Here is a 25,532-nt window from a genome sequence, read left to right on the forward strand (position 1 = left end):
CATTGGTAATTGTTAGTTAATGCATTGTAAAGTGTTACCAGTTCTGCCCTTCATCTCAACCGGAAGGATTGGTCACGTGACACGTCAAGCGCACTTTTTTTTTTAACCAACATACGCAGGTTTGAGCACGAGGTAATCAGTGACCAATGCTCATAACTGTGCTAACTTTATCATGTATTGTCTTATATTTATACTACCTGCACATATTCATGCAAGAACTGAATGTCAGTTCGCTCGAGGCAGAAATGCACCACTTCTGTTATCTGTGATGAGCGATGACCTCGTCAAATATTTGCATACTCGTCAGTATCCGATAGATGGCAGTATAGTACACGCAAAAACAGTCTCACAACATGCAATACACACATTTGAAGTCATTTAAGTTGCTTTATTTCCCCTTCATGGATATATACACTGACAGAAACACACACGTGAGAGTAACACCAACTATCAGCTTTTCACTCTGCAATCTCACAGGGACAAATCGGCAGATCTAGAATACTCTGGACTAAAGCAGAAGGGACGATCAAAGAAAGACAATATAAAACACAGGTACAAAATAAAAGACGATCCTCCGACTGTAATGGGACGTTCCAAGGCTGAGCAGTTGCCATAGAGCTCTTGGCGCGAGGGAACCAGCGCCACAAAAGGGGAAATTAAAAGTAGACCATCTTTTGTCATTTCCCCAGAGCTTCCACTCAGCCTCGTTCGCTAATCGCTGGCTCGGGTTCCCACAAAACCAAAACACTTCAATGCAATTACAAAGAGCGGCGACTGAGACTTAAGATGCCTGGAATGATGGGTTAGTTCATACAATTACACTTAAAATAGATGCATATATAATGTATATGTACACAATACAAACAACCTTCACAGATTTGGACTTGATACACAGGACATTTCATTAATGTTTGGAGAGGGTTCGTTTGATAAAATCGAGTTTTATCATTGCTAGTAGTGCAGCCCGTGGGATCTTGCAATTATAGAAGCGACGCTTCAGTGCCACGGCAGTTTTTGGCCAACGTGATTATTTGTGTTAGTGTTAATGAACGGGCTTGGAGAGGTTGCCAGTCGGACACACTGAGGTCTACTGTGCTGTAAAATTGCTGAAGTATTCAATTCTGACTATGCCAAAGAATAATTAGGTCAATAACCAGGGAGGTTTTACAAATGCATAGTTGCTTTAAAAGTTCTAGAACAGAATGGCCACATCCTTCATCGTGGATGTGAGATTTAAAGAAGATGTGAAATGTTGAGACAGATAATATATGGCTTGGGGCGATGAGTGAGGTCTTTACTCCAGAGACTGCAGCATGAGCAGCTGCTTCAGGACCTTCGTCTGGCTGGTCTCTCGGATCTCTCCTGCCAGAAACATCTCGTCCACCACAGTGTAGACCTGAAACACAACAGCAGCATTTAGTCAATAATAAAAAAGTAACCCTAACCCTCCTAATGCCCGGTACACATTGAACGATTTTGGGCTGTCCCAGACGAAAGATGACCAATCGTGACGATTTCTGTTGTACAGTGAAAAGACGGCCGTTGTCCATTACCCTTCAAATTGCGAATTAAAAATACGCCCAATGGAAACACGTCAATTTCGCAAAAACTCCCATATATCGCAAAAAAAAAAAAATTACGTTTGCATGAGGTGGTTTTTCAGGATATTCGAAAAAGAAATATTTCGCAAAACTGCAATGGAAACAGTTTTTGCGCGTTTACAGGTCACCTGACGTAGATGACACGGTATGTTTGGACAGAATACGAGACAGAGTTCTTTATTAAATTCATAAAGGACAAAAGAATGACAGGAATACTGGATTCTAAACCTCAGAGAAATGCCATAATCAAGACCTCGAAGCAGAAATGAGGGAGAAACACCCAGAAACACCAGTTGCTCCAAGTATAAGGGTCTTTCCTTACCATTAATGATTGGATAACACAACTACATCTCCTTTGATTAAAGGTGCAATGTGTAATATTTCTAAGGATCTATTGACAGAAATGCAATATAAGATCCATAACTATGTTTTCAGTGGTGTATAAAGACCTTACTTAATGAACCGTTATGTTTTTATTACCTTAGAATGTGTCATTTATATCTACATAACCGCGGGCACCCCCCTTCTATGAAGGTCGACATATCGTGACGTCATGTTTCTACCGTAGCCGACAGCGAACAGACAGCGCTACAGAGCGTGTTTCGTCACTAACTTGAATGAGAAGCAGCGGAAAAAGACGCAGCAGAATACTCAGGTTGTCCCTGACTCTGCAAACGTGGAGAAAAACATGCCGTCTGAACGACGCCTCGGACATCGTAACGTTAGCTATTTCCCCTTACCTAGCTGCTTTGATGCTCTTATCCATAGCTCTTATCTTATACTAACTAGCATGGAAACAAGCTATGGTAAAGTCAGTGAATAAAAGACTAACACAGTGATGAACAAGTAAAACGTGGTTTTACTGAATAATTAAGTAAATATAATTTAATATAAAATATAATATAAAGAAACCTCATTGCTTGACTTGCTACTCTCTGCTGACTCAGTCTCAGACGTGTCCTACGTCGGCCACAGTAGCTTCTCCTTCGAGTTTGCAAAGGGAGGGATAGGCCGTGAGTGACTGGCTGTTTGCAATTCGCAAACCTCACCACTAGATGCCGCTAAAAATTACACACTGCACCTTTAATAATAATGGCTAGTGCAGTGGCTGGGATATACGTAAACCTGCCAACATCCGTCACCATGATTTTTGGAATGACTTATCGCGAGAGGAAAAATGACGTTTTAGTCGCATAACATCAGTTAATGGAAATGCCGTCATTTTGCATATAAAATGGTCATTTAAAAAAAAAAGAAGGTTTTCTGCAAATTTGCAACGGAAACGCGCCTATTGTTGCAACCAAAGATAGCCTGTGATCATTTTCTGACAGCGCCAGAAATTTTGCATGATCGTCTCTCAGAGTGTTTGTTGCTACGACCTACATCTACTGACTAGCCACTAAAACTGCATCATGAAATAGCGTATTGATCAATGTGACATGGTGCTAAAACTTAAAACTATTTCCTCGAGCTCCATTTACAAAATTGGCATGCCAAGTTGGCCTCTTTTCCCTAGCCATATTCTCCACTTCTGCTTCCTCTATTTTTCAGCGCACATAAAAACACAATTGCCAAAGTGTGATTCATCTTGCTCGGTTTGTTTAGCACTAGCTCATGCTGATGATGTTTTAGTCTTCTATACTAACGATACAATAGGGGTCATCATTGTACAGTCTACATACATTTATTAGATTGCTGAAATCTGTAGCAGGCATTAGGCCTCGAAATGATCAACATGATCAAAACTTTGCTGAAAAACCTGTTGTACACAATCTACCATACGCCTTCTGTTGTCTGATTGAGAGTGTAACAAGTAAAATAACTTTTACTATTCTACTTATAATAACGTCTCCCTTCAGGTTGTGGTTAATGTATCTTTTTGCTCTGAAATCTTTGCTGTAAATGTAAGATTAACTTTTATATTGTTAGGAATATTTCAAGATGAACACTTCTCCGTGATTTTTTTCCATTTTGAGTAAAATTGTTCAAATGGGAGAATCAAATATGATCCATCAGGCTTTTGAGGAACGTTTATTACTGTATTGTATTGCATTGCATGATATGTTTTGCTCCACAGAGCTTTGATTATCAAAATCATCTTACTAAGGGGCCGTTTACATGACGCAGCTTTCAACAACAAGTGTTTTGGCCATTTTATTACACGACAATGGCGTTTTTGAAAATTATACCGTTATCGTATTACATGTTCAGTCTATACAGATCCGTGTAATCGGGGATCGTTTTGACAACGTTGTCATCTGTACGCGAAACTTCAATTTTTAGTACATCATTGTCGTGTAAACGTACCCTAAAGCCCTATTCGCACGGGATTGGTATTATCTGGGGTCCTCGTGTGATTTAGAAATGACCCCCCCACATCTGAATTTCGTGTGGCGCATTCGCACGGGATAAGCGAAGCCTGTGATTTTACTCGAATTTACTGACTTATCTCCCGGAAATGATGCCAATGGACTATTGCTTGGAAATGTCTTGTCGTTATTATAGCTCTAGCTGTATGATATATCATTTTACATGCTGGGTAAGATTAATGGTATAAGTTAGCATCATCTCATACATCTATTTTGCAACTATTTTAAGTGTAACCATAACCATATTTTGTCATTAAACCTTTCCAATTACAACTAATGTGCTAACTAGTTTTGATTTGGTATTGACTTTGAAGTGCTACATATTGCAATACAATATCGTCACTCTCTATACAAATATTAAGCTATTGTAACTGCGCTTATTTCCGTCTTTGGTATAAGTGGCAGTGGGTGGTATAGACAAGAAATGTGCAGTTTTCTACCATCTTGCTAATAACGTTTCTTTAGTCATTCGGCATTTCTTGCAGACTGAACCACTGCAGGAATCCACCCTTACAATATATCATAAACAGAAGAATGTTCCGTACCGCATGCTGCTAGCAATACGACCCAGCACCCAAATTACTACCAAAACACTCACAACGCAGCCTCCATTCGTGAAAGATGGATAAAAAGGCGCACAAGAAACAAAAACCTTGAAAAAAATTATATACGACCCCGCCAAATCACAGAGATGCCGATTCGCACGGGACTAATATTATCACAGGACCTCGGCGTTCGGCGAAATATGGCAGTGTCATTTGCGGGGGAATTTTTACTTTACAGATTACAGACATGGCCGATTCGCACGGGATTAAGATCACAGACAACCTCCCCAATTATTACAAATGACTAGAGGTCACCAGGTAATACTTATCCCGTGCGAATAGGGCTTAAGACAAATTATTGGGAGATAAAGAGTGACAGTTGAAATTTAGATGCATTTTATGCAAGTAATTTTAAATGTTATAAGATCTCATTGATTTACATTACAAGCAAATCAGATTCAGAATTTCATCTCACTGTTTGGCCATATACATCAGCAACTGCAGCAAATTGCATATTCTTGCTCAGTTTGGACCTATGAATAAAAATGAGGCTCCATATTCTCCTATATTATACTATATGAGCCATAAAATTGAGTCATATTCCTGATATTTCTCACTATTATTTCATATGTCAGGCTTTACAGGGTTGAAAATCTCGTGAGCGTGCCTTTAGTGTGGGTCAAACCGTTCAAGCAGTAGGTGGAATTAAAAATACATCAGATAATTAGCACTGCAGAAATCAAATGCAATTATCCAAGGCAACTTTTTTTTTTAATAATTACTTCTACCCGTGCTGAATGGATGTGGATGTTCTTAATTGTATGACTCTTGTAATTATGCATCAAATAACTGTTGCCATGGATCTGCATTGCTGCTGAAACGGAGAGCTAATTACATATTTTTCCTCACACTAGTTTTTTTTCCCTGCTTGGACTGTTTTTCTGCCAGTGAAGCTTCTCTAAATCATCCTCTAAAAGAAACACTCCATGGATAGATGTAACCAAGTGTTTACCTTAACAGTAAGGGCTCTGATTTGTTAAGGCAAGTCATGCTGCATCATGTCAGTCAAAGGTTTTTGAAAGAAATTAATACTTTGATTCACCAAGGATGCATTCAATTGATCAAAAGTGACTAAGACATTTATAATGTTACAAAATATTTCTATTTCAAATAATGCGGTTCTTTTGAACTTTCTATTCATCCAAAAATCGATGACGCTTTTCAGAAAAATAAGCAGCAGCACAACTGTTTTCAACATTGATAACAATATTAAATATTTCTTGAGTGGCAAATTAGCATATAAGAATGATTTCTGAAGGATCATGTGACACTGAAGACTGGAGTAATGATGCTGAAAATTCAGCTTTGCATCACAGGAATAAATTACACTTTAAAATATTTTGAAATAGTAAACATTTCTTTTGAATTGTAATAATATTTCACATTATTTCTATTTTTTGCTCAAATAAATGCAGCCTTGGTGAGAATTAGAGACTTTCAAAAACATTAAAAAAAAGCAAACTTTTGAACAGTAGTGAATACAAACATATGTAACTATGTATTTAAGATGCATTGTTTACAATTTTTATATTTTTCCTTCTTTTTTTAGCTGTATTAGTGTAGCATTGGAATATTAGTTTAATCCTACACTTACCTTGTAGAAATTGAAGACCAGGTCTAATTCACACACATTGTGGAAATACTCATTCAAAACCTGTGGAGGAAGAGAAATTCTGATCAGTTCCAATCCATTCATGGCAGAATCTACTCAGCATACAGCAAGCGCTTTCAGAGAAACGCCGTTGAAAGTCGATAGGACTGGGCAGCACAACACACTTGCAGCCAATCAGCAGTAGGGGGTGTGTCCACTCATGATGGGGGAGATTTGAAGAAAGACTGTAGAAAGAGAGATGGCTGAGAGACATTACAAAAGAGAAAAGGTCAGAGGAATATCACTGGAAAAAGAGTTATGATATCCTCTCTCCATACGTGAGTAACATTGGTTTTGCTGTTTCACAGATCAAAGATATGCTGTTGTTGTAATGTTAGCTCTAGTAACAGGACAGTTTTGAGGGTCATTTGTCTGGAGCTGCTGACGACTAACAACCAACTCTTGCTTGTATATAATCTTGTGTGCTGTACGTTCATTCGCCATCTTCGCTTTATTTTTCACAAAGCATTATTTTGCTTCGCTTCAGCTATAATATAGAGACATCCACTCTTGCATTGCGTGTTTGTTTTTGGGGGCGGATCAATGAAGGGAGGGGCATTTGATTGTGTTTGTTTGGGGTGATTTCAGATAATCGCTTAACCACAGCAGTCTCTCATTCACCTCAATAAGTAACAGCAAAACCCATGCTAGAGAAGCTGTTGACTGTTTTAGGTTGGTGACCCAGGCGTTTGTTTGTTCTTAATCCAGTGTTATTCCGCAAAGTGGGCTGGTTTGGGCAGAAGTGATGTGGGGATATGTTGGGGGAGTTGTTTACAGTGAGGGTCAGAGGAAGTCCTAGAATTCCATGTCACAATGTTCTTGAACTCCTGGCCGCTGGTTTCCCTCACGGACACATTCCGTTTGTCTCTCAGACATGGAAAATTACACCCACAGAAGTGCTGCTCCAGTGCTCCTTTATTTACCTGGTGAGAGGTCTCGTTAAAGCTCATTTGTGTTTAGTCTAATTATATGTGTTACAGTAAATTGTATTTAGATTGGAAATGTTTAAGGTAGACGTTAACAATATACTGAATATAATTTTGTTGACTATATAAAATTGCATAATACCAATGTTTTTAATGTGCTTTTTAAAGGGGTCATATAATGGTACATGCACTTTTACAAGTTGATTGTACTGAAATGTGTGTTGGCAGTGCCTGTACACAACCATCATAAAATGATAAAAATCCATCCAGTGTTTTTTTTTTTATCTTCTTATATGTTTCCTCCCATCTCAAATCAAGCCGTTCGATTTTGTGACGACAGCAGCGTTTCAACACAGACCCGCCCTCACTCGTGAGCGAGCTGTCAATCATAGTCCGCGCGTCATTGCTGATACGCTGGAGCACTGTCTATCAGCAGAATGGCATCTAAGAGATTGTGGTGTTCTGTTCTTGGGTGTAATAAGGAACACAGCAGTCATTTTAATGTTCCTAAATCCGAACCGCTGAAGACGCAGTGGCTGAGTTTTGTTTTCAAAGGGAATATTCCCCACGATCAACGTCAATGCTTTCATGTTTGCGCGAATCATTTCACACACCAGACTGCTTTACAAACGAGGGTCAGTATAAAGCTGGTTTTGCTAAGAAGCTGCTCCTGAAAAAAGGATTGGTATCAACTATTCATGTTCCTGCTGCACCTCCAGAATAACTGAAGTGAGTGTAACGTTTTATTAACCTTTATATTAATATTTATATCAATCTTTGCAAATCGCTTGCACGCTTCACAATGAATGCGGCTGTTTACACTCAGGTACATTACGGCATGTTTTCTATGTACGACGTTCTCAATATAATTCATAATCCCCCAATTTATAATGAAAAACGCGTTATGGTTATTGTGTTACAAACGGTGTAAGCACAGAACAGAGGGGCGGGGTGAGCAAAGCTCATTATCATTTAAAGACGCATGCACTTAAATGGCGTGCTGAAAACAGAGCTGTTTTTGACCAGGTAAAATGAGTGTTTTCTTACAATACTAATGAGAATTTTTAATTAAAGTATATTACAAACTTAAAATTTAGACCCTAAAGAATCATATTAGCTTGTACAAAAATGGCATTATATGACTTTAAAGTTGCAGTAAGTAATATTGACAGATAGCAGTTGAAATGGATACTGTAGTCCAATTTCAAAATATTGTAGAGTTTTGATCCCCCGCCCCCGCCTCCGCCACCTCCTCCGCCACCTCCTCCTCCTCCACCACCTCCTCCTCCTCCTCCTCCTCCTCCTCCTCCTCCTCCTCCTCCTCCTCCTCCTCCTCCTCCTCCTCCTCCTCCTCCTCCTCCTCCTCCTCCTCCTCCTCCTCCTCCTCCTCCTCCTCCTCCTCCTCCTCCTCCTCAAACCTCATGCTCGTTGCCAGATTGAGGACACGCAACAGGAACGAGCGCAGCTGACAATTGAAAGCGAAGTTGATCAGCTAATCTATACGTTTGCAATTTTTTATTGATAAAGCTTTTTATGTCTGCGATCTCTGAACTAGTTCGTTTGCTTGCTTCCATGACTGCAATACGCTTTGTTTTCCGCCAACTGGCAACTCGGGGTGTCGAAATGCTATTGGGTGAATTGGCAGTGGGCGAATCACACGGACCAAAACAAAAACAAACATTCCGACACAGAACGCACATTTCAAAGTAGAATAACTGGCTGTAGCATTGTTTTTCAGAGAAACAAGTATGTGAACTTAAGCATATTTCCTAAATATCTGCAAACATTTTAGTTTCATGCCCACTTATTTGTCACCAACTTGCAATTATGAGTGTTGAGATTATTTTCTGATATAAATATCAACTGCAAAAACTACCAAACTCAAACCATGATGTGTGTCAGCACTAGCATGTTAAATGCTTTGAAATCTTTGAATAATACCACTTCTGTGTTTGTGACGTATTTGGGCACATAGATAACCAATTGACCGTTCGCAAAGACCCGCCCCCTTTAGTTACTGTTGCTATGTCCGACAAGCCACACCACGTTCTCACGCAGTGAAAAATAAATCGCGGAGCAGAGAGGACACTGACAACACGCTGACAGACAAGGTTACTTTTGATATGAATAATTTTTTGGTCATGGTCATTTTTTAATGAAATTTAAACAATAAATAGTTTTTTTGGCTCTTTATATGTCTGACAGATCGCTGTAGAGCCTCGGTTAAAGCTGCTCGTAAACCGATCATCTCTTCCTTCTAGTTAATTTATGGCATCAAATAAGCAAATGAACATAAGAAGGAATGTTGCTTTAACCACGGAAAGACGTTTTTCAAGTTCAAATCCGCCAACGTTAATCTTCTAACTCTCCTGACTGCTTTGTCGGACAAAAATGGCAGATTCAGTGGATGGCGGATTATGATTGGTCAGATCGCCTGTCAATTAAACTCCCTGCGAAGGGTCAATTAGTAAAAAAAACTGTGTGGAAAACATGCTTGATAAGTTTTAACTCAATTTTTAATTCATTGTTCTGCTTGCATTAAACATTTCGAATCTGTTTGAGCACTGTGGCTGTTTGGTCAAAATGATGGTTCTTCTGATTTAGGGGTAAAATACCCTTAAAGCCATTTCAGAGCAAATACATAAACATCAAGAATTTTTTTTCTTTTTTTAAGCTGTAACACCTTGACCTAAGTATTTATTTTAAAGGGTCATGATGAAGCACTAGAGTATATGAAATATGTCCATAAAAACATGAAACACGCTTGCTCCGGTCCGTATATTGACTATATGATCCGCGTGGCGAGCGTTGTTAAACTCTAAACTCAATGCGCAATCCGCATGTTCTTTGAATTCTCCACTGTAATGCGAAAAATAACCAATTTTCTCTTGTTGATAAAATGTATGAGTGCTTTTAGTGTTTTCAGTGATGTGCAGCCTGTACATATCTGTTCACATCTCAAAAAATATGTGCTTTGGAGTTTCATGACCCTAAAGACTAGAAGCTTGAGGAAGAACAAGCAGGCAATCACTCTTAAACATGAATGAAAAGCACATTTATCATGCTGCACATTAAGGACCTTCATTAAAGTTAATCTCCTGACGTTTCAAACTTAGAAACCTAAACTTCCTGCAGATCTCATTTTGATTTAAGCTTCATAAAAGTGCATATAAGAGATTTTTAATTATGAATTCTGTGCAGCATATGAGCATAATCAGTTTAATGCTCAGGAAATGTGCTGATTACACCATTTAGATGCTCAATTGAACGCGGAACACATAGATAATGATTTTACATTTCATTTAGTGGGAGGCGAAAAGGATCATTATATACAATAGAGGCCAAAAAAAATGTATGTCTGAAGGGGATATTTGTCTTTAATGATCCTACAAGTTTGATTAAACCATCAAAATATGAATATATATATTTTATTTTTTAAACACTTTTAATATGAGGGAAGAACAAAGCACTAAACTTGGTTACGGTGTTTATTTGACTAAATTGAATTCAAAAAAGGCAAACTACAGCTACAGGTTTTATTTTACTATGCCAAAAAATGCATAGAAAACCAAAAAGCTCCCAGGAAAAGGCATACATTGACAACTACAACATAATTTTTTTTATTTACATAATCCAATATTTCATTGGTTCTCTCTTGTTGTTCATAATGTCTCAGCCTGGCCAAAAGTGATGTCCGCACAATTTGGCATGTTTCATTGCGTTATCACAAATAAAACAATTGACTCCAGGCAAAACTACGCAATATGCTTACAAACTCTTTAACACATTTTTAATAATGTTTAAATTAAGAGTGAGGATGCCAATTTTTCTAGGCCCAACATCACTTTTGGCCACTACTATACACAGACATTAAAATGATCTTCAGTACGATTTACCTCAACAAAGTTGTGAATAGCTTCCAGGTAAGCCAGGTTATTGTCTGTCACATCCACACAGATGCAGAAGTACAGGCCGGCGTACCGCCTGTAAATGATCTTGAAGTTTCTGAACTGCGGAGGGAAACAATGTATTACAACGGAGGCCAACATATAAACCATTTTTGATGATTTGAACATTTCCTGGCTAAAAATCACGTGTGATTTTTATACACGTCATTTTTGAAACTGAATACTTTTTGATGTCCCTAAAAATGACAATCCCTTTGTGAGGAAGTTCATTTCTAAAGCATAAATGCAACTATATAATATAGAAATGTAGAAACCTAGTAAGCATGATATTATAAAGACATGTTGTTTGCTAAATCAAATGATTAGCTTTTATACTGTCATTTTACCAAATCCAAGAGACTCATTAAGAAATATTAACTAGAAAATATTTACCTTCTACCTGAGAAACATACTTAATTTATTTTTTCACAATAAATATAGTCTCAAAGTCATTCTGAAAACCCCAGGATCAGATCACAGTTCCTTATGCAACATGACACTAATGATCTAACTGTGATGGGCAGTAGCATAACTCATCTCTGAACCAAAGCTAGTGTAAAAATGTTAAAAGTAAGTGTTGTACCTCAACAAAGTTGGTGTGTTTGGCATCACGGACTGTCACTACGGCGTGAACCTCTTCAATCAGCTTCTGCTTCTCATCATCATCGAACTGCATGTACCACTTGGCCAGCCTGGTCTTCCCTGCTCGATTCTGGATGAGGATAAAGCGGATCTGCAGAAGAAGAACAGGAGAAAAGTTTAGGCCTAATTCTCAATTTCTCACAAATCATCCAATATCATTCAATAAAGCTGAATGAGTCATGAATCTGACATACATAATGCTTGTTAGTATGTTTGTAGGTATAATGACAGTGCATTTAAGAATTGTAATAGCTTAAGATGCATGAGCCGCCATTATAAACGAATAATGGATTATATCATTTAAATGAGATAACATATAACATACTAGACAGGTTATACAGAGTATGCATCAAAAAACTAGGCAGGAGCATTTCGCTTCATTCATTCGGCGTTATTTCTATTCTGACTCGGATTAGAGTAATGAAAGGCTGGTTATTTTTGTCTCTTGGATATTATAGTCCATATATTATGTCTATATAATATGATTTATGACCTTGGTCGTGTTGTAATAATCGGTATAGGCTATATACTAGCATGTTAGCCGAGAAGAACAGACACTCAAATTACTCAAAATAATGATTCGAACAAGCACAAAATAGGCATCTGCACTTACCATTGTGATCTGTATTTATCGTTCACCGTGGCCTTAGTAATTTTAATCAATGTTTAATTGATTTAATTACGAAATAAAGCAGCCTCAGCTTGGGTTAGGTTCTGTAGCCGCCCGCTATCTTCCCCGGACAGGATACGAGCAGAGGGCCGTTGGCGCTAGGAATGATGGGTAATGTAGTTTTGTCAGTTGTCTGTAGCCATACATCGATATCAAGAGAATGTGCTTTTTATACTACAATTACAATCGTGCACCGGGGTTGAACTGTCGATGATAGCACGTGACTTAAAGGTACAATTTAAACCATTTATAGATGTTTGATAGGACTTTTGCTTTGGGATTAGTTACTAAATAAAGCCCAGGGCGCGTGTGAATAATAATAGCGTGAAATAATGTTAATGACAGCTTTTATGAACATTAATCCATTGGGGTTCAAACTTGACAGAAAACAGGAAAACCCAACATAAATAGATCGACATTTTCTTTAAAAAAAGTGTGTAGGCTAGGCTACCTATTATTAATGTAGGCTAAACTACACACATTTTCACATTTGACATCAAACATTTCTGTTTTTCATTATTATTATTATTATTTTTAATGCTATAGGTTTTTATGCATCTATTCATGGACCCCCACAGGACTTTCCCATACCCTTGACCGTAGCCAAATATTCTAGAATATGTACTCATTATATATAGCCTACTCATTTTTGATAGAGATAATAGACTATAGAATAAGAATTGTTCATGTGAGATAAAAGAAAAGGTTCCAGAAGAACATTCAAGAAGAAATCGTTCATCTAGATCAGACCATATTGATAGATTTAGTAAGCATAGATAGACAGACAGACGGACGGACAGACATTGATTAAAATGTTTTTAGTGTAGTGCAGTAAAAAAATATATATATATATATATATATATATATATATATATATTAAAAATATATAAAAGTCTTTTTTTCTGCATTTCTGTTTTCAAAATAAATTACTTTTATGGAAATATTTGGCTTTTAACATTTACTTTTTTTGTGTGTGAGTCTTACATGAAAAACAATAGCATCTGGACAATGGCCCCATGCAGTGTGAGTTCAGTCTGAACTCATTTCTCATTACTCGTTTCTAGCCTTATTTTTTTGGATACATCTTTAAAAATGGAGGATCATATTTCATGTTACACCACCACACTTGTGTTCTGTGCTTCATCTTGTTAAGGATAGTAAGTTTGTCTACTACAGAACATTGTCCAGAAGACTTGGACGGGGTCTCTGCACATATTCAGAGGGGGGTTGGTGCTCTGATTGTTCAGAGATTGCACAACTGTGAGAGCAAGGAATGCGGCGGCCCTTGGGACTTAGAAATATTTCAGCTGCAGTCTAGAGGTGGGAGCAGAGACCTTTCGCAGTTTCTTCACTTCACCAAAAACAGTTTGTTGTGAAAGGCTGCTGTTGTTTTTTAAACTAATGAACTGTGTCATGATAAATATACCATTATGAATAACTCCAAAAAAACTGGATTTAGCTTCTGTTTCTGTCGTTTTAGAACCACATTTAATTTTGTATTTATTAACAACAGAAAGCATGAGAGCTCTTTTTATTTAACTTTCTAAGTGACTCTCTCTAATTGGACTCACATAATCAATAATATAAATAATGATGGTGATAATAATGACTATTTACAGTGTAAAAACACACGTGACAATCAATGTTATTTCAGCATTATTTATGTAGCCTACTAATACAGTTTTTATGTTTTTTTTTTGTTATACTTTATTCGATTTTGTTGTCTTTTTTAAAATATTTCTATTTAGGTTTAATTATTTTCAGGTTTTAAGGTTTAGTTCAGTTTCAGTTTTTATTTATTTTATTTTAATTGCAGTGTTTTAACTTAAACTTATTTCAGTAAGTTACGGAGCCAACATTTAATTTTTTTTTGTTGGTATTTTCTATGTTGTTCATCTAATATTTATATATTTTTTTATTTCAGCATTATTTCAATTAATGAAAATGTTTTAAAAGTTGTATTTGTAGTTCAAATCGACAATAATAACCTTGGTGACAACTTGCTCGACTTTCATGAAAGATACCCTTGTTCAACCTTCATCAGGCCTACATATTCTTGTATACATGTTCATTTATTTACTCTACATATATTACAAAAACATAGTGGATTTTAAGTATTAATCTTTTATTTATTTATAAAAATATATATAAGATATATAAAATATTACGTTTTTTTTATTTATTCAAATTTTGATTTGAATCAAAGTTTTTATTTGTATTTAGTTTTTTTATAAACCAACATATAACCAAACAAACCGCATATTTTTGGATTTGGATTTGGATTCAAAGTTTTATATTTGCTGAAATTGAGCCCTTTTGACAACTCTCCCCGTACTCTTATATATAGGCTATATATTAGGCTACTATATAGCGAGAAAATGTGTTACTAACTACAATATTATTTGTTTAAAAAGAAAAAAGCAATAATAACACCGTTCATAATTGCACTGGACAAGAGCACCCAGATTATGTGCGCTGCGCGTTATAATAGTGTGTGTGTGAGCGCGCGCGCCCGCGTGTGCTCGGTAATTGTGTCCATGCGCGAGACTACAGAGGAGGGAGGAGAGACCGAGAACGGGAGAAGGGCCGCCATTATTGGGAAGCTGAAAAAACACATTAACACACACATTCACACACGCACCGTCACTGAATTTCGCCTTTATGCTGCGAGAAGTGCTTTTTTCCGCTGGAGACCCGCGCCGTTCTCCACAGACCGCGTGTTGACGACTGGAAGGTGTGATAAACATGGACAACTCGAGATGTTTTGGACACAACAAAGGAAATTATAAGTGCTCAAAAACAACGTGGTGAACCCAAGGGAAGACACAACGATACAAAGCTGTTTTTCCCCCTCTCTCTAACTCTCTCTCCCTCTCCTTCAACGCCCCCATCCTTTCCAACAAGAAACAGTGATCTGGTGTTTCAGTCTGGTTTTTCCTCGATGCTTTTTCTTGTCTTTTTGCGCTGCATTTGGGAAGAGAAACGCAAATCAGATTGTTGAAAACTTTCAGAATACGATCAGTCATTGAACGAAGAGATTGTGCTGCGATCGGACAGCCGAAGAAGGGAAACGCCGATGTTTATGGGACTACTGCTGGACTATTTTTATTGTTATTCCTCATCTTGATGAATTTCTGAGCCGGTTTCTGCTGCTGCAGATAAAGGAGTGAAAGAGAAGAGAGAGGGAGGCATGCTGTGGTATGTATGCGCCAGTCCTTTTCTTTTCCTTCATCTAGATTTCCTAATTCCAAGGGATCCTGTAAGCAAACTGGTTTGTGGCTATACAAACTCTATTCTATCGGGCTGTTCTAATGTGTATAGGGGAAACTAGAGGGCTTTATGTAGATTTTTCTTTTTTAACTAAAACGGTGATATTGTGCGATCGATCCGGAGTTTGTTACATCTTTTCCTTTGAACATGTTCTCATATCAGTGCTCAGATACCAGTCTTACAGCTGTCAAGACAGTATGTGGCGTGTTTTTAAAATAATTTTTAGTACATTTAAGATCCACGTTATGATGGATCCGGGTTATGATAAAGCCAACAACATCATAATCGGTGGGTTTTATGTAAATAAAAATCCAGATGGAAATGGGTGAACGACTGTCTGAATGATGTTTGGCTTTCAGATCTGATACACAACAATATTCTGATTTCATGATAACAGAGTTTGGTCATATTCTGATTATGTAAGAATCATATAAACATTAAGCAAGAATATAAGCCAAAATTGTGTTGTTTTTTTCCGGTCACAAAACACCTATCCAGAATATCCAACATACGTTTATTATACCAAATTATTTAATTCCTCACATGCCCACTAAAATATAATTTCAGGTGATGTCAGATACAGACAGTTTAACCCTTTTTACAATTAAAACAGTCCGATTTATATTGTGCAACAATACATTTTGTTACGTTTTTTATTGTTAAGGAAGTAGAATTAATGAGTAGAATGGAACGACTGGAATGTCCAGTATTTTTATTAAAGAATGCACATGATTGCATTATACGAACCCATTTCAGAAAAATGCTCAATTAAAAATATGCACTTTTTTTTTTTTTTTGACATAAGGCAGTATAGCTGTTCTGTCATTTTAACAATGTCTGACTCTGTTCTAAATGATATTTTGTGAAATATACAGTTTGATTAGGAATATTTGAGTTTGGTTGAATAAGCCTCTTGGTGATGTTCCAAAAAACAGCTGGTATTGACCAGGCTGGGGAACTGGTAGAGGTCCGACCCTGTGACCTATTGCATGGTAGTTCAGTATGACTGGGGTAGCTATGAAGTTTACATAACAGTGCGAATCTGTTATATTCATTTATCTTCTATATCTGCTGAAGTTACAGCAAATTGAGTGTGATATAACCCTGTCAGACCCCTGGGGTTTCAGACACCAGATGTTTGTGTTTTGTCATAGGAACTAGCTATATAATTCCAAATTGTTAGGCATTAATCGGTCAAAATCTATTGCTTTTAGATTATTATAACAGAACCAGTCATATTTAATATTTAAAGTATTTATTTGAGTGATTTTGAGTTAGTATTGTCTGTAATAATGCTGCTATCGTTCAATTGCATAACATACACTTCTTTTAATCAGTTCTGTTGTAACAGTTATTGGCACATGCAGATTTCATAATATACAATTTTTTTTAAATAAATTGGCCTGGCTGATATACTGAACTGTCAGTACTCATGATTAACTTATTTTAAGATTGCTCTTTATCTAACTTGAGTAAATTCCCCCGCCTAGACTTTATCCGGTACAGTCCACATTATTTGAAATATCCCAGATTGGTGTTTGTGTGCGTGATGATGATGGTGTGTATTTGTTCTACAGCTCAACTGTCACACACACGTGTAATAGATTAATCTGTGGCCCCTAGCTGGAAAGCCTTTAGTGATGTGTTGCCTTCTTGCATTCAGGGGCATCATTTTTAAGCCCCCTTGACAATGTAATATCAGTTGAATCGGATTGTTATTTCTTCAGGGGAGACATGATGTAGCACGGAAGATGCACAAGAACATCAGCGGGTGCGCGAGTCAGACGGTGAGGAATTTGACGACGACGCTTGATTGAGGAAAAAATGTGTCGGTGTTCCTCAGATAAAGTCATGCAGATGAAAGTTCATCAAATCAGGAATGAACGATAAGGGTTGGAATGTCTGTTCAGTCAAGCTCTGGGGCCGTTTCCCATCGGAGTATTAGCAGGAAGGCTTGTTTCACTTATTATTCTGCACTTTAACAAGATGTTTAAAGGGTTAGTTCACTCTAAAATTAAAAATCTATCATCATTTACTCGCGCTCGTGTCATTCCAAACCTTCTCTGGAACACAAAAGAATATATTTTAGCACACTTCTAATGGCAGGTCACTACGAATTTGGCAAATTAGTGGATAATTCGTGTGAAATCGTATGATCTGTTCGTGCCTCGCTAACAGGTTCAAGGGTGGACAGTCATTCTTTTTTTTTCTAAAAACCATACGTGTCCGTATTAAAATAGTATGCCTCATAAAACAGTTTGGTTAATTTTTTTTATTGTCTGTACAATGAAAGCCAATTGTATCCTAAATTGTTTGGCCCCCAGCGCTCTATAAAATAGCGTATTTTTGTGTTTTGCAGAAGAAAGTCAGTCGTACAGGTTTAGAATGACTTAAAAGTGAGTAAATGACGGAATAGGCCTATTTATTTTTTGTGAAATATCCCTTTAAAGGTGCAATGTGTAATATTTCCGAGGATCTATTGACAGAAATGCAATATAAGATCCATAACTTTGTTTTCAGTGGTGTATAAAGACCTTACTTAATAAACCGTTATGTTTTTATTACCTTAGAATGAGTGATTTATATCTACATAACCGCGGGCACCCCCCTTCTATGAAGGTCGACATATCGACGTCATGTTTCTACCGTAGCCGACAGCGAACAAACAGCGCTACAGAGCACGTTTCGTCACTAACTTGAATGAGAAGCAGCGGAAAAAGACGCAGCAGAATACTCAGGTTGTCCCTGACTCTGCAAACGTGGAGAAAAACATGCCGTCTGAACGACGCCTCGGACATCGTAACGTTAGCTATTTCCCCTTACCTAGCTGCTTTGATGCTCTTATCCATAGCTCTTATCTTATACTAACTAGCATGGAAACAAGCTATGGTAAAGTCAGTGAATAAAAGACTTAACACAATGATGAACAAGTAAAACATGTGGTTTTACTGAATAATTAAGTAAATATAATTTAATATAAAATATAATATAAAGAAACCTCATTGCTTGACTTGCTACTCTCTGCTGACTCAGTCTCAGACGACGACATCTTCCGATCCTACGTCGGCCACCGTAGCTTCTCCTTCGAGTTTGCAAAGGGAGGGATAGGCCGTGAGTGACTGGCTGTTTGCAATTCGCAAACCTCACCACTAGATGCCGCTAAAAATTACACACTGCACCTTTAAGAACCAGATTTATTAAACAGGGCGAATAAGCGCGAGAGCGCAATTCCAAAAAAGCGCTGATGGCAGTGGAAAGTTCTGCACGTGATCTTAGTGACGACACGCACATTAAAGAACACGTTTCCATAATTAACAACACGATCTTAGCCTGACAAGCCAGACCCACATCAAGATGTTGTGTCTGGGAACACGCCATTGGCAGGGCTCAATCTGAGGGGCGGGATTCAAATTCCCTCTGCACGCAATAGGACAGCGCTACACCCAACCAGAGCGTTTTCCCACCAGCGGAGCTAGTTGATAGATTCAACTTTTGCCGTATCCGGTCGGCAAAGCTCCGAACACATCTTCCTTGTTTAAGAATGACTTCAGTGCCGTTTTTTGTTCTTTTCTCAAAGAAAAGCTTAACTCCAAGTCTTCCAGAGTCGCGGCCAAAGCCGTCTCGAAAGACCGCTGTTCGCCAGCAGCAGCAGCCATCTTCTTTGTTTTCAAGTAGCAGGGAACCGTCGCAACTCTGTCGTCATTATGTTAAGCCCGCCCACCGACTCTATACACGATGTGATTGGCCTGACTAGAGTTTGGTTTTTCCAGCTCGCAAGCCATTGGAGAGTTACTAGACGACACTGACTGCAAAATAAAATTTGCTGCCGCTAGGGTGCGTCTAGATTAGCGTCATTATTAGATTAGCAAATTAGCGTCTGGTTTAAAACATGCTTTTCTGGGGGCGGTGAATAGTGGCGCAAATACCAGTAACTTGACTAGCGCAAACCTTAGTAAATCACCTTGCGTGATTAATTTCAAAACGCATACATTTCGCTTCTGAAATGGAAACTCCTACAAATGCATATGCAATAAGGTCATCCGCAAAAATAACTGTCCACACCTTTTCAGCGCTAATTTTTAACTCTGTGTAACTCTAACTCTAGTTTTTTTTTTAACACCAATTGAGGGTTTGCACTGGAGCAAGCTGTTGGTAGTAAATCTGGCCCTTAGAGGTTTGTGCCAAACGATTTGCACAAATAGTAAGTGAACGAGACATTCTGATCATTTGCCTGATCATTCTGACCACTGTTGCCTGCTTGCCTTCCTTGTCCTAGCAACACTGGTACTGTAAATGCTTAAAGCTCATACCTGTTATACAGAGTCTGAACTTTACAGACTCTAAATTGTTCAAGTGAGTGAAGCATGCGTTCCTTCCTGTGATCTTTCATTTCTGAACGCAGACCCCGCGACCCCTCCGAGCCCCTTAGCTGAAATGTGAAGAATGCAGGAGGATTCAATGTAATCAAACTCTTTTGGCTTGGAGCACAACTGCCATGTTTCTCCTCTCCTCTGTAGCATGTGCTCTGACTGAGTGAAGGTTAACAGTTGAGGTTGTGCATGGTTTCACAAGTGAGTGTTTTTAAAAGGGTGGATCTCCCAAAAATGACTCATCTGTCATAATTTTCTCACCCTCATGACTCTGTTCCAAACCCATATGACTACATGCTTTCATTTTACGGTAAAGAGCAGCTTGGACATTCTGCTAGATAGCTGCTTTTAAGCACCACACAAGAATATCTGAAACAACATGAGTGTGTGTGTAAATGAGTTTTCAATGTGACTGCTTTGGAATTCAGAGCAGAAAAAACTGTGATTTGTTGTCTTGTCTTGTCTCCGTAATGTTGAACAGGTAGACAGAACTCGGGGGAGATGCTGTGATTGCAATCTGTTGAAGGAGCGGCTTTGCTTTCCCCGAAATTCACAAACGTTTTGAGCCGACCGATGGAAACGCTAGATAAACGTAGTGGGCTTATGAGAGTTTAATCTCTCATTCCTCAGTCCTGTTCACGTTATCTCGCATATATATTTCAGCTGATGTATGCAGTCCAGTTCTGAGACCATACACCTAATGTGCTATTTTGGCCTTTATAAGCATGATATTTAGACATTTGTAGTTGACATTAGTATTAATAGGGACATTTGCTGGACAAGCACACCTTTAAATGCTTTCCACCTTTGCTAATATAAGTGTGATTTGCACGAACAGAGCCGCCTGTGATCCATCTAAGCCCTTTCGCTGTGCCTTCAGCGCTAGCCACTGTTCATCTGCCAAGTGTCTGGCCCGTAAGACCCGTCCACTTGCCAAACGTTGCAGAAAGGGTGATTGGTAATTTAATCCTTCTCATTTATTTTTCCAGTTCCATTTTCTACTTGAATTCAGCATGTCATGACTGAATAATTAGTTGTGCTTGCTAAGGCAAGCATCACTATCAGTGTTGCTCATACTTAGGGTTGGGATTTAAACAAACCTCTAGCCTTAGCAACCACCCTGAAACCGTGTTGGGTGTATAGCGTTGCTACAAATAGCGAAGCTACATTTCTCGGTAGTTGCATCATTCGTTTTGAAAGGATGCAGGTTTTTAGTAGTAAACCCTATTTTAATTATTAAGTAGTGCGATAGCATTGACAAACTCATTTTCTCTCAACAGTTTTTTCCCAAAATCAAGTTGTTTATAATTAGAACAAAATAGTGTGATTCGAGCATGATTCATCTTTTTGGTTAGTTGTTTTTCAACAATATCAAATGATTTTACATTTATGAACAACATAAAGTAGTTTAAATGTGCCCTGAGGCAACCAGCTACTTTGTAATCGAATAGCAACAGCATGGTGATAGTGATGCACCAAAATAACTTTTATTGATCTGAAAACTGAAAATAACATAGGTTTAAATCATTGGGTAATTGAATACAGTATGATGTTCAGGTTGTGATAAATCAGCCGTAGTAAATTTCTTAAACAACTCGAAAATCTTTTTTCAACTCAACAATTATTTTTGGTCCACACAGCTGACATTTATACTGGTTGTACTTTATCAATTTTGTGTGTAGACACCGACACAGTCAAGTCGGTCAATGATTTAGGCCCTCAAACTATTTTGTTTGCTTTTTTGGCTAAATATTCTTGCTTACGTTTACTACATGAGAGCCTACTGCAACACCCTAGCATGGTGGTGGTAAGTTTTGCACGGTCAAGTGCCGCTTTGTAATGTAAATATGTAGTCATAATGCCGTTGATGTCCTTGTGTTACTTATATTCTTAAATTGTTTATCGCAACCGGCATTCGGATCAGTCATCTGCTGTCTTACAGAGGAATCTGAGCTTTATTTAGTCTGCAGAGTCTTTGTGTTTGTATGGAAAAACAAGCGGGTGGCTTAAATGTTGTCGCTACAAGCATTGACTACCTGTGACACAGTCTTAGCTTCCACAGTATTATGTTTCCCAGAACGACTTAAAAGTCATATTAACGCAGACAGTCGTTGTTTTGAGGCGATTTGCAGGGCTCGGCAATAATTAAATGCTTTTGAGTAGTTCTTTGTTTGATGTGGGGGGGGGGGGGGGGGGAGTGAGCATGAATTGAGTTGTGTTTGATTAAGTAAAGAGCTAATTTTAGCTGGTTTAGCATGCATTCTCTAGATTACACCACTTCTGCTCTGAATTGCTGCCTTGTTTGAGGCTGGATTACAAGGACAGGAAACTGGCATTTTCTAATGAGTATCTGAATTTTCATGAGGAAATCTGCTCCTAACACTCCCCCCCTTTGTTATTTTTCCCAACATGAGGCATTTGATAGTGGGAAAAAACTAGGGAGTTTTCTTACCCAGAAAACCCCAGTCGAGTCTAGATGTGCTGGAATTGATAAGAAAACGACTCGCATTGGAAGCTCCTTTTGCAAAATTAACACATTCTTGTGGGTTTTGAGGGGGTGGGGACCTTTGCTTCTACAATGGGCAACTATCTATTGTCAGAGAGTTTTGAATCGCCCGCTATAACACTTTGCAACAATGGCCTGTCACGTTGTTTTAAAGAATAGTGTCCATGGCGATGAAGTTCCTGAATGTTTTTTTTTGGCATGACCTTTGCAGGGCTGAACATTGGTTCAATTATTTTCTTGCCAGGCCAAACTTTTTACTGGCCCCACCACTAAAAATGTATAAATAAATAAACTAAAATAGAATTTAGTTGTTTTTCACCCATGCACCTTTGTATTATAATAAATAAGGTTATGAAACCGCAATTTTAGATACCAGTGAAATTTCACAGTTCTTAGTACCCCACCAAAAACTACTAGCCTAACTAATATAAAGTTCAAAACATTATTAAAGACAAGTTTACAGTCAGAACAAATAGTCAAATTACAAGCAAGCGCTGATATACAATAGAACAAAGATACAAATTAAATCGTTTTTTCAGGTCTAACAGTAGTATTCGGGTACATAATTGTAATAAAGTAATTACATATAAAATAACACTGCAGAGTCATATAGATTAATCATAATGAAAGTTACAAAACTCATTAAGTCAAGAGCAGTGAGATTGTCTTTTGTGTGATTATCATTAGGCGCGTTTCCATTAAAAATTTGCGCAAAACTTTTGCGTTTTTTTTTTTATATCGATAAACTATTGCGAAATGACGCCGTTTCCATTAACCGATGTTATGCGACTAAAACGTCATTTTTTCCTCGCGCGATAAGTCATTCCAAAAATCATGGCAACGGACGTTGGTAAGTTTATATATATCACAGCCACGTACCGCACTAGACATTATTATTATTATTAATGGAAGGAAACATATTGGCGTGTTATCCAAGCATTAATGGTAAGGAAAGACTCTTATACTTGAGAGCGGCACATATGAGGTGTTTCTGGGTGTTTCTCACTCATTTCTGCTTCGAGGTCTTGATTGTGGCATTTCTTTGAGGTTTAGATTCCAGTATTCCTGTCATTCTTTTGTCTTATATGAATTTAATAAAGAACTCTGTCTCGTATTCTGTCCAAACACACCGCGTCATCTACGTCAGGTGACCTGTAAATGCGCAAAAACTGTTTCCATTGCAGTGTTGCGAAATATTCCTTTTTCGAAGTGCCTGAAAAACCACCTCATGCGAGCGTAAAAACTTTTTTGCGATAAATATGAGTTTTTGCGAAATTGACGTGTTTCCATTGGGCGTATTTTCAATTTTCAATTTCAATTTGCGCAATTTGAAGGGTAATGGAAACGCGGCTATTGACAGTCAGCGGTAGGTTTATTAGGCTGCTGTCACTTTAAGAACAAATGCACAGATATTATACACTGACACACATGCGTTTTCTTTCTCAACTGTTTACATAACTGACTGTTCATGAGGGTATAGCCTAGGGGTGTAAGAAAAAATCGATACACATGAGTATCGCGATATTTTATTTTGCAATACTGTATCGATTTTCAAAAACGCAATATCGATTTTTTTTTTTTTTTTTTTTTTTTTTTTTTTTTTTTACGTCCAAAAATATTCATGGTAAGACGGTGGTTCACGTTTATGTTGTTTAAAAGGCTCGCCGAACGGTGCGTGTCCACTGTCCAATTCATTCCATGGAAGTCGAGCTTCACGCTCAGCAGTGCAGGACCGGAGAAAGGGTTGAGAGCGACTGAGAGCGTCAAAAGGTTGGGCAGTTCTCGACTTTATGCAAATATCAAGCGAAAAACGCGGTCGGCAGTTTATGATGGATTTAGTGCGTAAATCATTTTGTTTACAAATTAGATGCTTTGCAGTTGTTTATATATGTTAAAGATTTTATTTTGGATGTGTTTATTGTTATTATATTGGCTGGGTTTATAAAATTGAAAGGATCTTTGCTTGGTGCATTTGGAAACAAAGCTTGTCTATTTCTAAATGTAATCGCGTGCATGATGATTATACTGTCCGTGTGTTGAAAAAAACAAACACACTCGTAACAGACACACCCCAAAGCGGAGACGTTACAGCGTTGCCAGCGGCACCGAGCGTAGTTTTGCCGCTGTAGTGGACGCGCACCGTGAAGCTGCGTTCACACCAAACGCGAATAGTGGCGCGAGTGATTTCAATGTTAAGTTAATGCAAAGACGCGTTTACTCGCGTCTGTAGGTCCTGTGGCACGAATGAGGCGTTTAGCGCGGCAGACGTTAATTTGCCTCATTCGCGCGTCCAGTTCTTTTAAAATCTTTTATCAAATAAAAACTTGATTTCAATAGGCCTATATGACACATTCATTTTGTTCACTTTCATTCATTTTCGTCCAGTTCACGTTGTTGTTTTGTATTGTGACAGGGGCTCTGTATTTTCTTTTATTATGGCCTACTTGAGAAATATACAAATTTGCTCACTATAATAAGAACCTGTGAACCACAATACCAAACTGGCAGTCTGATTTTCTGTGAACTGAATTGTTAACCTAAAGTAAACTTCTTTGACTTTTATGCACATCATGTCTTTTTTTTTATATAATTTTTTCTAAAATTATAGTCCTACTTTAAAAAAATCCCAATATATCGCCTAATGCACAGTATCGAAATATATTGCAATATATTGAATCGTGACCCATGTATCGTGATACGTATCGTATCGCCAGATTCTTGCCAATACACAGCCCTAGTATAGCCTATAATTAACATAATTCTGTCTGTTTTGTCCATTTGAGTGTAGGAAGACGTGAAAGAGAACTCAATTTGGTACTGACGCTCTTTGAGATAGCCTATGGCTTTCTGTGTGCGCGAAAAGAAAACAGTGTCAGACAGTGCGCGCGTACCGAATAGAGTTCTCTTTTGCATCTTCATGCACTTGAATGGTTTAAAATCACTTGCCTTTTTAAATTTGCAAGACTTAAAAACAA

At 37.9% G+C, this 25,532-nt stretch overlaps 2 protein-coding genes across 2 annotated transcripts in view; one reads left to right on the forward strand and one right to left on the reverse strand.

The window, feature by feature from the left end:
- Positions 1-373: 373 nt before the first annotated feature.
- On the reverse strand, positions 374-12,508 carry ap2s1 (adaptor related protein complex 2 subunit sigma 1). Its single transcript, XM_084418927.1, has 5 exons — positions 12,355-12,508; positions 11,683-11,832; positions 11,049-11,162; positions 6,170-6,229; positions 374-1,396 (listed from the first exon to the last, which is right to left on the reverse strand). The coding sequence occupies exons 1-5, from the start codon at positions 12,355-12,357 to the stop codon at positions 1,295-1,297; spliced, it is 429 nt and encodes a 142-aa protein (XP_084275053.1). The 5' UTR covers positions 12,358-12,508; the 3' UTR covers positions 374-1,294.
- A 2,431-nt stretch (positions 12,509-14,939) lies between these two features.
- Positions 14,940-25,532, forward strand: part of arhgap35a (Rho GTPase activating protein 35a) — an 89,261-nt gene continuing 78,668 nt past the window's right edge. Inside the window, exon 1 of the mRNA XM_084419907.1 lies at positions 14,940-15,609. The gene's annotated coding sequence lies outside the window, so the exon portion shown is untranslated. The remainder of the gene's footprint in view (positions 15,610-25,532) is intronic.

The sequence above is a fragment of the Rutilus rutilus genome (genome assembly GCF_951802725.1).
Source record: "Rutilus rutilus genome assembly, chromosome: 9".
In the NCBI taxonomy this organism is placed as follows: Eukaryota; Metazoa; Chordata; class Actinopteri; order Cypriniformes; family Leuciscidae; genus Rutilus; species Rutilus rutilus.

What these genes read in the sequence shown, in the direction of transcription:
- ap2s1 (XM_084418927.1), bottom strand. An exon ending in CTATTCACAACTTTGTTGAG is followed by an intron (nt 6,230 to 11,048) that starts GTAAATCGTACT and finishes CTTCCTCCACAG; the next exon opens with GTTTTGAATGAGTATTTCCA. An exon ending in TGGTCTTCAATTTCTACAAG is followed by an intron (nt 1,397 to 6,169) that starts GTAAGTGTAGGA and finishes GTTGTGTTTCAG; the next exon opens with GTCTACACTGTGGTGGACGA.